We start from the raw sequence: 14009 nt of genomic DNA, 5'->3' as shown, positions 1-14009 counted from the left end.
AGCTCTCTATAATTCTTGTAACTACAGTATTCCTTTTCTGCTGGATTAGTAATCAAGACCGGGTTTATATCATCAGAAAGATAGTTGGATGGGGCTCAAGATGCTATAAATCATTTGTGAGGAAGATGGATGACCTTCAGGGCTTATACGGCCCTAGAACTTCAGGTTACCTAATGCTTGCTCCTGTTTTAAAAGCACACTGGCAATTTCTAATTTTAAAGTAGCCTGGGTCCCTGGTTGACCTCAGTTTGCCCAGGAGACTGAGTGTCCATTTTGCTTCTGAAGGAATCATAACTGTCAAGTCTCAAAATTCCACCTGGGATGCCTGAAGCAGAAAGATACCCATGATTTAATTGTCAGAAAACAAGGACTACAAAGCACGTGCCCTCTGGGTGTTTTACATAAATACCTTACTTAACAACAGCCCTAAAAATATACTTGTAAGGATTTTTTTTAATTAAACTTGATTATAAGAAGGGGGAAAAAATCCAGCCTGCAAGAGGAGAAATTTGATTGGTCCCTTGGGCAGGAAGAGGAAGAGGAAGAGTTCTGAAAAGTGATTGCCCTTATGATCCATTTTCACATCTCACATCTAGAAAGGTAGAAGGTAGAAAGAAAAGAAAGAAAAGGGGGAAAGAAAGTGTCACACCTTGTGGACAAGGCTGACAGACCATTCCTCAGACTATCTAAGCAGGGCTGCTCAACATACAGGTGTATGCCTCAGTTTGCACTGAGCATGTAAGTCAGTACCACCCAATCTTCATTTCATTTCAATTCATTTCAGCTGCAAAAAGTGCTGTGGAAGAATTCTATTCATTCCTTCTCTTTCACGGCCTTGCATTGGGGGCGGATACCTCTACAGCCAGGGGAACTCTAAAACTATTTGGAGGGCAACCCTTTGCGCAGGAGCAGAGGGAAAAAAGTAGTTTCCTCTGAGCCAGGATAGTAGAATCCCCTTCCTTCCTTCCTTCCTTCCTTCCTTCCTTCCTTCCTTCCTTCCTTCCTTCCTTCCTTCCTCTTCAAAGTGGAAAGTACAAGGAACAACATCCATCAGCCCGGGAGGGTGGACCAATCCCATGAATGACCACCATGGGGACCGGAAATGGGGTGTTAATTGTAATATTGATTTTTAAAGGCAGGAAATAATTAATTTCTATTTCTTCCCTAAATTATATGCAGCATCCCACTTTTCTCCCAGAAGTTAAGGGAGCTTATGGAAAGAATTCTTAGTTTTATGCCCACAATCCGGTGAGGTAGGCTCAGTTCGTGTAAAAGGAAGTGTGACTTGCCCTATTGAACTTCCAGGGCTGTAGATAGACTTGAACCCTGTCTCCCTGCCCAATGTTTCAGCAACTACTTCCGAGGTAGGGACAAGATGGCATGGAGAGGAGGCTCTGGGGCTGCTGGATTTTACCGACTCAGCTTCCATTTCTTTCTCTGGCTGCTCCTTGGCAGAGTAGCCATAGGAGAGGCGGTGGTGGGGGTGAGGGGAGAGATATTATTTTGAAATATTATAGAGTTTTGGCATATGAATCCTTAAACCGGGTGTTTATTCCAGCAGTTTCTAAAGTTTCTCCGCTTTTGTGGCGTTTTGTTTGGGCTATAAATTAAGAAAATGCGCCCGCTGTTTCCTGCCTATTTGGTTTCCTGCTAATAAAGATGTGTCCAGCCTTGGTTTTGAAAACTTACTTTTTTTGAGTCCAATTGGAATGGAAGTTTCTGTATCTTTTTTCCCCAAAGACCGCCATCCTAAGGCCCTTCGGTGAGTCTATTTTAGCCATTTGTGCGACTCGTTTTCAAAGGCAATAATTTCTTTGAGCAAAGCAGTAATGTAACAAATCCGTGCTTTAACCTTTTAAACAAGCCATCCACCAAAAGCAACAGTCCAGTTTTCATACGACATCTCTTCTATTTCTAAACTTTTATTAGCTGGTTACTCGAAACAGCCTCGACACGAGAGCGAGCGAAGATGGTGTTCACTCACCTGGCGAGCTTCTCCTACTTCGTCTCTCGGCCAAAACTCGCGCTCGCCGAAATTCGGGTTTGCGGCGGGTCGGAAAAAACCGGCCGACCCTGGACACAAAATGGCTCAGTTTCTGTACCAGTTCTGGAAGACAGACGTCCTTAATCGCCTCAGAGGGAATAAGTTCTTTTAATTTTCAGGCACTTTCCTGACCAGCACTCTATCAGTTTGGATGCCCGTTAAGAGGGGAAAGCAACGAGGGAGACCCGCAGGCAAGAAACCGGAGGGCTGGCTGGCTCGCCGGCCGCTGAGACGATGGCTTGACCGGGATCCCTGCTGCTGCGATCCCCTTTCGAAACGCACCAATCTGAACGGCCGTTCACCTTTGAAGCCTGGTAACTTTCAAAAGAGGAGGGACCCCCCAGTTCCCCGGAAACGATCCCCTGCTCCCCTTTCGGCCGCCTTTCAGGTATTACGCCCCGCAGTCTGGGAATAATCGGAGTTGGATCCAAAAGCACCGACAGAGAAGCATGTATGAATGAGGGGAATTAGTGGAACAAAATGTTTTGGGGGGAAAAGCCCCAACAAAGAAATGAAGGATTCGCTGACTGACCCATAGTAAACCTCTCATTTTATAAAGGGAAACTCGCGCAGGAAGCGGGAAAGACGGAATAAAAATACAGAAAATTGAAAGCTATGAAATAAAACCCAAACAGAAAGACCGTTTCTCATTTTGTGAAAAAAAGAAAGAAAAGAACGATCCACTCAATGGGGTTGGGGGGGCTGGGGATGGAGGAGGCATCTCCTCGCCGTCGCCTCTAGGTGAATTTCGCTTCAAAAGCGCCCTCCCTTTCCTGGCTTGGCGCGCGCACGCGTTGGTGGCTCCCCCCCCCCGCCCTCCCCCGGGGCCTGGGCATTGCCTCTCCTCCCAGGGCCGGGCTGGCCTTCCCGGGGAGGGCCTGACACTGGGATTGGCATCCCCGCCGAGAGTCCGCTGGCGCCTGACACAGCGCGCCTCTCTCCCTCCCGCGCGGGTGTTTGTTTAGGGTCCCCTCGAGCCAATCAGGCTGGCCGGCTGCACTTTTCCGGCGCGGCTGTTGGAGGAGGCGCCTCGGTCGGTTTGTCGGTCGCTCCCTGTCAGGCGCCGCTCCGGTCCGCGCTCTGCTTTGGCCGCTCGCAGTCCGCCGCAGCCGCAGGAAAGAGAAGCCTCCGGAGCCGCGGCCCAAGAGGTGAGTGCCGCCGGGGCACGAGAGCGCTCCTTCAGCCCGCGGACGAAGCGGACCGTCTGCTTTCCCGGGTGGCGGGTGGTGGTGGTGGTGGACGATCGCCTCCTCACTCAGCTAGGACTCCTTATCTCCGCGGCCAAGCTCTTATCTCGGCTCCGACAGGGGTCGCGAGACGCCCGGGGGTCTCCGGCTGTGGAATTTGGGCGCCGGGAAGGGCGGGGAAAGGGGGATCGGGGCTCTGGGGTGCAACCTCGGCCTTTGGCAAAGGGAGCCGGCGCCGCGGCCGACGCTCTTTTCCCCCCTCCGGATCGCGGCGGAGATCGCGCCAGGAAAAGGCGGCGATCGCGCTTGGGAGAGGCGCCGCGTTGCAAGACGCGGGCGATCTCTCGGCGTGGTCTCCGGGTGAGGGCTGGGCTGGGCCAGGCTGGACAAGGCGGCGGGGACGAGGAGCGGGGCTGGCGCTGTGTTGATTATGGACGGCTGCCATTTCTAAGGTGTGCCGGAGCGCGGCGGGGTTTGGAGCCAATCGGGTCAACCTGGGCAGCCTGGAGGCAGGGGGAGAGAGAGGAGGGTGGGGGGGGGAGAGAAAGAAACGTGGAACGGACTGGCACCGGGGGCCTCCCCCTTGCGATCCAAAGGGAGAGCGGCCGTTTTGGGAGAGCCGAACCAGCCCGGATCGCTGGTCTCCCTCTAAGCGTGTCGTCTCCTCCGCCGAAAAGATCCGTCTCTACCTGACCGTCGGGGGGGGGGGGTCGGGGCTACATTTCGACCTCTCCGGGCTACCCTTGAAACGCCGCCTTCTTTATTTGCGTGGTTAATTGTTTTCCTTCTGGAACGAAATCCAGTGAGTCATGAGCTGAAACCGAAAAGAGCCCAACCAGAGCAGGGAGGGCTGCGGGGCTTGTCTTACCGGAGGCGCTTCCAAGCCCCAACGCCATCCTCTCCCTCCCTCTCTCCCCCACCCCACCCCTCTTGGTCACTCATTCGCTCTGCAAACTACGTCAAAGGAGGGAGTGTCTGTTCGGAGGCAGACGGAGGCTGTTCTGAGGGGGGAAAAAACTCTTGATCCTGGAAGATCCAGAGGTGGGACAAAGCGAAAGGCTAGATCGGGATTTGTAGCCAGGCTGGGGCGCCGCGTTTGCCTTATCGATGGCGTGTTCGGGGTTTGGGGCCAGAGTTGCTCCAAAAGAGTAGACCGCCTGCGGTTATTACAGACGGGAAACCCAAGGTTGAGGGATCTGTTCGGGATTACCCAAGGGAAAATGGTTAGGGACCGGCGTCGCTTTTAGAGGCACTAGCAAAACGGAACTCTCCTTATCCAAAAAAAAAAAAAAAAAGGCAGGAAAGGATCGGCGATGTCCTTAAAGCAAGCTAGGCTGTGAGATTTCTCGCGGACGGCGGCAGCCTCATTGATGTATATGAATTAAACGCAGGGGTCTCAAAGCTTGGCAACTTTAAGCCTGGCGGACTTCAACTCCCAGAATTCCTCAGCTAGCTTTGCTGGCTGGGGAATTCTGGGAGTTGAACTCCGCCAAGCTTAAAGTTGCCAAGGTTGGAGACCCCTGAATTAAAGCATAAGGGCATTCGGGCGAAGGGACTTTCAGCTTCTTGCCCACTCCAGCTGCTTTATTAGAGCGGTTCAGGAATTGTTTACCGATCCGAATTGTGAGAGCAAAGCATTCCACACATGCTCAGAGATCCTGCTTGTGACCAGATAGAAGCTTGGGTAGAGCAGAAGGAGGGGGAGGGTCAGTGGAAAATGAGGATTGGGCTGGCTGTTGCATTGGGCTAACTTGTCTTTCCTCCCCCCTCCCTTTTTCTTTCTCTCCTCTTGCAGAGGCTTGTCTTGACCGAGCCGCGGTAGCCAAACGGCGAAAGGCTTGCTCAGCGCCGCAGGGCTGGATGGCCCTGGCCGAGGGCGGCTGGTGCCTGCTGAAGCGCTGCGGTCCCGACGATTCGCCTTACCCGTTGGTCCCCCGGGAAGTGCCGGGCCCTTCGCCCTCGCCTTCCTCGTCCTCGGGCTGTTCCCCCAGCGGGGGCGGGGGCCCGCCCAACGTCAGGAGCTTCAAGCAGGAGCCCGGAGGCGCTCTCTCGACCTCGCCGCAGATCGGCCTGGCCGAAGGCCGAGCCTTGCTGGGGCCTTTTGTGTCTCTGGCGGCGGCGGCGGCGCCCTCCAGCCTGCCCAGCTGGGAGGACTTGCTCCTTTTCGCGGACTTGGATCAGGCCAACAAACTGATCTGGTCAAGCCGGGCCTCGGCCAAGCTGAGCCCGGATCCCCCGCCGCCGCCAATAATCGAGGACATGTACCACCACCCGCACGCCCACCCTCACTCCCAGAGCCTACAGGGCGGCACCTATGACGGAGCGTCCCCGGGCAGCGGCGGAGGCGGCTTCGTGCCTTCCACGGCCGGATCTCCTGTCTACGTGCCGACCACCCGCGTCGGGTCCATGCTGCCTTACCTCCAGAATCCCCCGGGCGCGGGACAGGCCGGGGGACCGTCAGCTTGGCCCCCGCAGGGCGCCCCGGAAAGCCCGTCCTCTTCCTATGGCGCCAGTGCTGGCGGATGCGCCCATCCAGCCTCGGGCCGTTTCTCCTACCCAGCTGGCAGCCCCCCGGCTTCCAACGGCGCCCCCCGGGAACCGGCAGCCTACAGCCCGCGCGAGCAGTTCCGGCCGCTGAACGGATCCTACTACAACCCCTACGTGGGCGCCCAGTTCAGCCCGCCAGGCTGGGCAAGTCCCTTCGACAACTCTCTGCTGCACTGCCTGCCCAGCCGAGCCACCACCCTCGCCGTGAGGCCGTCCAGCGCAGGTAAGAACCCGGGCAAGCGGGACTGGTTGGCGGCCCAGACAGGAACCCGGAGAAAAGTACTCGCTCGGCGAAACTTTTCTGAAGAAAGAAAGAATCTGGGTTTGCTGAGAACGACAAAAACGGGTTGCTTGCCACTTAACGCAGAAACCCTCTCATGGGCCCGCTGGTGGCTGATCGGCTTTATTTTACTTTATTCGGGATTCTGTTTTTCTTTTCGAGGTTATGTTGTTGCTGTTTTACCACTGTTTTGAGTATTATAAGTATGGCTGGATAAATGAGAGGCCTATGGCGTTGTAGAAAGCCTGGAAAAATCTGAGCAAAATCCGGAGAGTATTTAGGCGGGTTTAAAACTGCTCAAAACCTGGTGTAAATGAGCCAGCGGTTTTCGTTAAATACTTGGGCACCAGAAAAAAAATTACAGCATGTGATCAACTCCGGAGGGGTATCCATTGCTCTTTGTGTGAAAAAGGATGCTGGGTTCAGCACAGCGGCAATGGAGTGGTGCCAATATGAGGCACCCCAACATGAAAGGCCTCCAAAGTTGGTGGCAATCCCATTGCATTGGGAGGAATCCCATAGCTGAAAGTAGCTGGAAAAGTTCACTTTTTTACTCATCTGAAGGCAGCTGTCAACCTTCAATGGGTTTCAATTCAGGGATCCTGGCTTCAGAAGTTGGTCCCCTTGCTCTTCTTGAAGCAGGTATTGAAGAGCTGCTGGATCATGTCTTTGTGTCTCTTTAGACTGAGAGAAGGTTGAGGCCTGTAAGTATTTTGAATCCCTTTTTATGGGCCTTGTAATTTAGATTGTCAGAAGCGGGGATGTGTGATTGGGATAAATTCCCTTCCTATCAGCAAAGCCATTGGGATGGCACCTTTAGTGGAATGATATCTATAGAAAAGCAAAAATAGGTGGGAGGGGAACAATGTTTGAAACTTAGAAAAGCCACAAGTATTTGTAAGAGGGAAGAGATTTTTAAGAGTTTGGCTGTTGCCTCAGGCATAGTTAAGCATAAGTAAATAGGATTCACATAGTGCACTAACCCTAAATTACAAATCATGTCTTAACGTATACCATAGTATGCATCCAGCCTGAGAGGTCCTGGAGGATGGAAGATGCTTAACTGAACCTCACAATTCTCACTATAGAGTAGTTTTTCTCCCTTTGCTTCCCTTCAGTTGAAGTCCATAATCCAATAAAGAGGAATGTGGAAAGTTTTTAAATGAGATTTAGAAGTGAATGAAAAATATGTGAAGAGTGGGCCCTTTTGTGTCCTGGGCAAACACCCTCTCTACGTGATAATCTGGGAAGGGGGAAAGCAGGGAAAGGGCGAAACTCCTTATCCTCACAAAACACACACACAGAGAGAGAGAGAGAGAGAGAGAGAGCGCCATACACAGATGTGAAACCTGATGTTATCTTGGATTGCCAACCTGACCTTCAATGCAAAGAAACAGGAGAAGTATAACAGAGAGAAGACCACAAACAAGCCTGTCACCCCATAAAGTTTCCAGAACACATCCTAATGTTGGGGGTGAGGATAGTTGTGGAGGCCAGCTCTTTAGTGAGCCCCAAAGTTAGGGGAAGGAGGAACCAGAAATACACAAAGGGCCCTAGGGAGGAGCAAATTTAGGGGGATTCTCCCTTGATTCACCCCTGTGGAGCCAGCTGAGATAGCAAGGTGGACCTGCTTCTCTTTCAAATAACTGTATTAGAAAAGACACTCTACCCTACCCCCAACAAAAGGACTCCATTGAGTTGGGGAGGTGATTGCACAGGTTAGCCTGTGTTTTGCTTATTTTCCCAAATAACAAGGTGCCCATTAAATTTATTCAAAATGCCTTGGCATTCACTTTGAAGTCTTTCAGGGACTGACCTGAGCATTAAGGCTATGTATGGTTTGATGTGAGTTGATTTGGGGGAAGCATTATGAGTCCTGCTGTCTGCGTGGAGGGAAAATATCCAAGGAGGCAATCTTACAATAAAGCTGCAAATGATTTTGTAAAAGTATACTCATTTCAGTTGTATGTAACTGTCTGCAAAAGACAAGTGGGAATATGGGACAATCCACCTTTGGAAGGTTCACACAAGGGATTTGACCAGACTAAAATGGGTTTGGGTATTTTGTGGTTGAACTGTGATGTGGGACTGCAGATGTCAGTGTGTGGTGTGTTCTATTTGTCTGAGCAAAAGCCTGTTATATGAGGCTAGCAATGGTGTTTTGCTAACTCAAGTTTCGCCTGTTGTTGAAAATATTTTAATCATTCTAGGAATCTGTTAGGATATGTCCTTTTATTTTAAGACAGAGAAGCCAGGAAATTAAATAGAATTGAATAATTTGTGAGAGGAAGGTTTTTTAAATCCCAGGTGGGAGAAAACTTGAATAATTTTTAGCACCTTTCCGGTATTAGTTTTAGAACAATATGCAAATGAGAATTAATAAAACTACTGGAGCACTTGAGGTTTTTATCAGACAAGTCTGTTATTTTAGTTTCTGCATCTGAAAACCAGATACCTGACTACTATCATCATTACTTTTCTTTTCCTACTGCCAATAATGTAAATCATGGTACTAGGATAGATTTAAGAGGAATCAGTTCAAAGTTAAATGTCTTATTGTAATTTCCTTGTCTTTATAAATAAAAAAGGAAATGGGATATAATTTCTTTCAGAAATTTCAGGTTACAATTTGTCACTCATTGATAATCAATTATTATAAATGGAGTGTTTAACAAGAATTTAAATAAATCTACCTACACATTGAATATCTCCAGTCAGCCCCTGGACAGAGTACTTGTTCCAGTAATATACTTCGAGAAATCAAATCTTCCTATCATGTAATATATAATTAGGTGCATTGTTGCTTTCCAGGACCTGTATTTATTTCGGCCCCAACCCCTATATTTTACTGATTGAAGGTCAGCATTCACTCCTCCACCCTCTTTCCAAATGAGAAACTAAAATGTTTTTTTGGGGGGGGTGGAATCACAGGTTTGGACAATGGTACATCCAGTGCATTTCACAGACTTTTAATGAAAAAGAGCTAATTGTTAATTAAAGGTGGAATGAGGAGTCCAATCTTCAAATGCCACTTCCACATACACACCAGTTCGCATTTTTAAAAAGGATTTTTCGTCCCATATAGCAATGCATCAGGTGGGCTTTCCAAGACTTACAAATTATTGAACTTCGACCCCCACCCCCCCAAGATTATATGATGTTATAATAACGTTAACCTTTGCGGTAGAACGCTACTTTCGGTTGTACTGACACAGAAAGGAGTTCTTTTCGTTATTGGAGAAATTAAAGGATTTCTTTCCGAAACCGAAAATCCCACCGACTTCCTTGCCGAAATAGTTCGACCGCAACCAGGGTATTCCCCACCCCCTTCGGGTAATATGTGGGGAAGAAAATACACATAGAAATATTTACCGAGGGAAGGAAGGAAGGAAGGAAGGAAGGAAGGAAGGAAGGAAGGAAGGAAAGAAAGAAAGAAAGAAAGAAAGAAAGAAAGTTAACCAGAGGTATAATTCTTCCCATCCCTGCTGCCCCCCTTCCCCAGTTTCCTAGACGCCCCCTCCGCCACCAAACAGATGGCTCCGGGCTCAGGAAGGGTCTGCCCAGCTCCGCAGCCGGCGCGAAGAAGCCGAGCTGTCCGCGGATTTGCCGACAGCGCGCCAAAGGTCGCCGCAGGGCGGTAGGCGCCGTCGAGGGGACCTAAAATGGGAGGGGGAGGGGTGTTAAGGGGATCGCTGCCGACATTGCGATTTGAAATGGCAAGATCAAGTCTCGCACGCTGACCATTTTTTGCCCGCTTGGCTTAGAAGCCGGGTATACACGGAGCGCTGAGAAATCCTGGTTTTTAAATCCCTCTTTATGCCCTAGAACGATTCTCACCCAGGCAGGGGTACCTTCGCTCAAACCATGTTTATCTGATCGCAGTTTAGCGCGACGCTACCTCTCAGCCTAAGAATATGGGACACCTAAAGATAGGCCGTTCGAGCAGCTAAACCGCAATCCGTCTCGATTCCGGACGGGCTTTCGTGCCCACGGGGTAATTATTGAACCCGGAGTCCCTGCGCTTCATATATCCTTGCTTTGGGAGGAAGCCGTGGGACAATACAAAGGCACGAACTCCCGAAGAAGCGTCTGGGGGTCGTCTCGGGAGGCAGAGGGGGCCACTTTCCTGGGCAGAATGTGGTCCTGCCGAAGGCCGAGACTTTAAAGCGTAATCCGGGGCTCCCGCGTCCCCTTAACCTGGTTCTAGGACAGCAGCGAGTCGTTTTCTGAGAAGGCTCGTCTCCTTCCCTTCTCGCGACCGGGCTCAGCCTAAGACTTCGGAACCCTCTTTTGAAAAACCGAGATTTATCTTCGCTTCTTCCCCGCAGTCTCTGCTTTGAGCCAGGCAAGAGTTTTCCTGGCTGAGGGGCCGCAGAAAGTCGGAGTCCACAAGGTTTCACGCTTAAAAACCCGTTTCTGTCCGCTTGGGTTCTTGGCGTGTGGGGGATGGGGGTCTTCATTAGTTGTTCCACAATTAGACGACGTGTCCCTAACAAAGAAAAAATAAAAAAGAATCTAAGGCTGTTGTTGACTGGCTAAAGTTCAGTTGAGCGAACCGCCTGCTTTTTTAGCAGATTGATTGATTGAGTAAGCTTTTAAAACAAACATTGCTGTTTCTCAATGCCCAATGCTTGGTTTTTAAAAAAGGCTTTCAGGGTGATTTTCCAAATAATTAACAACTGATAATTCTGCGTGAAATGACAAAAAAAGTTTTTAAATAAATAAGGTACTTGACTCATATGTTATCTTTGAAAATACTTAACACAGGAGTCTGGTCACAGTTCCATTCTGTGTCCAAAAATGCTAGAAATATTTAGGATTTTTCAGAGGGGGGGGCCCTTCCCCATCTTCCAGAGTAATTAGAAACAAAGAAATATGGACGAGAGGATTCTTATTAAACACTTTACTCAGTCAATTAAGATATGAAACTACTCCACAAGCTGGAAAAGTTATAAAAAGCATTTATTACTAAGGCACCCAGAATTTGTCACTTCAAACTACAACCAAGGGACAGCATGCTCTAGAAAATATCTGAAAAATAAATCTTTGTCTCAGGCTACAAACTTTTAGGAATCTAAACCGTAATGTGTCAGCTGGAGGGACTTGACTATGGATTTACTTTCTCTTGGGGTTGGTTGCCACATATATTTTCTCAGCTACTAAACTTCTGAATAGAAGTGTGGTGTTACTGAAAATTCTTGGGGAGGTTCAGTGCTGCCAGAATGATCAAGAACTTGAGTCTGTGGTTTGTTACTGTCACAGTGACATTTACTATTTATCTTTCACTCTTAACAGCTTTAGGCCCTACACTGTACTGACATACAATAATTAGAAGTTTCAAGGTTTTGTTTCTTTCAGAAGTGTTTGTCACCTCAGAGCATCTGGCCAAGTCACTTGTTAACCCACAAGACCTCATTCATGGTACAATAAATAATTCTCGTATTCTCCATACAAGGCTATGATCCAAGGATCAAGTAGCAAGATCTGAATAGAAGGCAGGGTTATAGCTGTAGCTGGGATGGTATACGGGGAAGTGACATCTGAAGCCAAAGGTCCCTGGCTTCAATCAAAATGAATTGTGAATGTAATTAGTGGTCTTAATCTACTGAATCTCTTCTCTGTTAATGAATGATCAAATCACAGTGGTCTACAGAACAATGTTGTTGTGATAATACTTGGAATCCTTCAGGGAAATATATGAAAATCAAGTAAAGATAGAAAGTAGCAATGAAATAAATACCTTTTGTTCTGCCAGACAAGCTATTTGAGATATATTGTTTGCTACAGACACAGAGAGAATATTTAATGGAGATCATCAGTTGAAAAAAAAACTTTTTATCTGTCATGTAGATGCAGGTTTAGAACACTGTAAAATCCTGTAAAATAATAATAGCAATAATGATCCACTATCACAGTTGATATTTTTCTTTTAAAATGCGCCAATAGTGCAGTTCAGAAAAAATGATTTAAAGTGGTTTAATATGATTTGCTTTAACTAAATGCAGTTTCAATCTGGTCAGTCACTGGAACCCAGATTGGATCCTGCAACATTATCCTGGGACACATATATTCGCCTTCATTCATAAATGCATTTCTTAGGGTGTGACCCTTAGGCTCACTTGCTTCTGTATTAAGATCTGTGTTGATTTATTTAGATTAGGACACAAGCCATTTCACAGATTTGATTCTTAAGCCGTCTATCAACCAGGTGATTAAAGTCAACACTGCTGTACCTTACAGAGCCCACAACCAAAATAATACCTACATACCTATATCAACTTCAACTTACAGATGTTGAAATGTATTTTTGACTAATTGATCTGAATAATTCATAATAAATCATTTAAGATGCTCTCAAGAAATGGGATAAATTGAACATTGAAACCACTTACAAAATGGATTTTAACTAAAATACACATTATTTGATTAATCAACTTATTGTAACACTATAATCAAGGAAGGACCCGGAGAAATGCTCAGAAAATAAAGAAGCCACCCTATAATTAAAACAGAAATTGTCCAAAAGCCTGCAGATCTGCAATAAATGAATCCTTTAAATGAAATGGATCTTCTAATTCAGGTCTCCCTAAATTTAAAAAAGACGGTTGTCCAGATCCTTCAGCTACTACAACCGAATATGGAAAATGTGGTTCACCTCTGGAGATGTTCAATTTCAGAAAACTTGCACTAAAAATTATTGATAAATCATTGTTTTGCTTCTCTTTAAAAATGCCACTTAAAATAAAGATTTAATTTATTTTAGGATAGCGTATGTTTGGTACCGGAATGCATATGCACTAACTTGTAGCTGCAATTCCATTCCCTTCGAAAGCAACTTTTTTCGTGAGCAACAAGCTTGACATAGTGGAGTCTGGAAAATAAACTCAGAAGCAACAGCTTCCTGGAGCCTTCCCTGTAAAGTTTTTTTTTTTTAATGTTGGTTATATGATAGAGCTGGGAAGTTAAATCCCATCAAAATGTAAAGTTGTCAGATGGCTACTATGATCCAAAAGCGGAAATAATTGTTTCCTAGAAGAAGCTTTTATACAGTTCCGCAAACTGTCTCCTGGAAGCTCAGACCCTGGTTGCTTCTAATGCAGAAGCGAGAGTCCGCAATCGCCAGGCGGCCGCACTGCAACCTAGAAGGGAGTAAGGAGTCCTTGCCTCTGTTTCTGACCCATCTCAAAAGCTAAAGGCTTGTGGCAGGGCAGCGGAAGCATCCCAGGGCTTCTATCTATTTCTGTGCTCAAAACTGGATGAACCAAAACTCTCCTGGCCGCCTGTTGCGCCAAGGAAAAGGGGCAGGACCAGCGCACGGGGAGAGAAGGCGGTGGGGCTCTTAAGAGAGGGTTGGTGCGGGCAGCACTCGGCTCTCCCTCGAGGCATAGCTCCTGCCAAGCTAAACCGACTATTTATACACGAAAGCTGTCTGCCGGCCTTCTTTTAAGGCAAGGGAACCAGAAAGGGTGGGGAACTGCCATCAGCCAGGATTTGCCATGTTGTGGGAATGCAGCCCTTGAATTCGCGGCAGAATCTCCCAAGATTCAAATCCTGGGCGGAACCCAAAGCCTTCTCTCCTCTTCTCCGTGGAGAGTCAAGAGTCAGCCGCGCCCAGGCGCTTGCCCTAGATGAAATGAGCCCTTGGCTCGGGAGGCTGGGACAGGTCTCTTTTCCAAGTAGGACGTGCCTGCTGAGGGCGGAAAAAAGACATTTTCCCGACCTTTTATATGTTCCAGACACCTTTTCAGCCGCTGTGCCGATCCTAAGGGTGTGTGCCAAAAGATGGAGAAACTGATAGTCTTTGCCCATAAGAAATAAGGGCCGCCCGGAAGTGTATCTGGAAACTCACTTTTTCTCGCCTTTCTCCAAAATCACTTAAGTAAACCGAGATGCAGTCATTTTATTTGTGGTTTAGACCTTCTCCTCCACTCTTGTACATATCTACTTACCA

General features: G+C 47.9%; 1 protein-coding gene across 1 annotated transcript in view; it reads left to right on the top strand.

Annotated features, from left to right (window-relative positions):
* The first annotated feature begins 2936 nt into the window (after nt 1–2936).
* Nucleotides 2937–14009, top strand: part of GATA6 (GATA binding protein 6) — a 31631-nt gene continuing 20558 nt past the window's right edge. The window contains exons 1-2 of the mRNA XM_058176419.1: nt 2937–3192; nt 5027–6001. Of these exons, the coding sequence (XP_058032402.1) occupies nt 5092–6001 (910 nt within the window). The 5' untranslated portion in view covers nt 2937–3192; nt 5027–5091. The remainder of the gene's footprint in view (nt 3193–5026; nt 6002–14009) is intronic.

Source organism: Ahaetulla prasina, chromosome 3 (assembly GCF_028640845.1).
Source record: "Ahaetulla prasina isolate Xishuangbanna chromosome 3, ASM2864084v1, whole genome shotgun sequence".
Lineage (NCBI taxonomy): Eukaryota > Metazoa > Chordata > Lepidosauria > Squamata > Colubridae > Ahaetulla > Ahaetulla prasina.
Note: the sequence above shows the minus strand (reverse complement) of the source record. Positions and strands in the feature narration are given on the sequence as shown.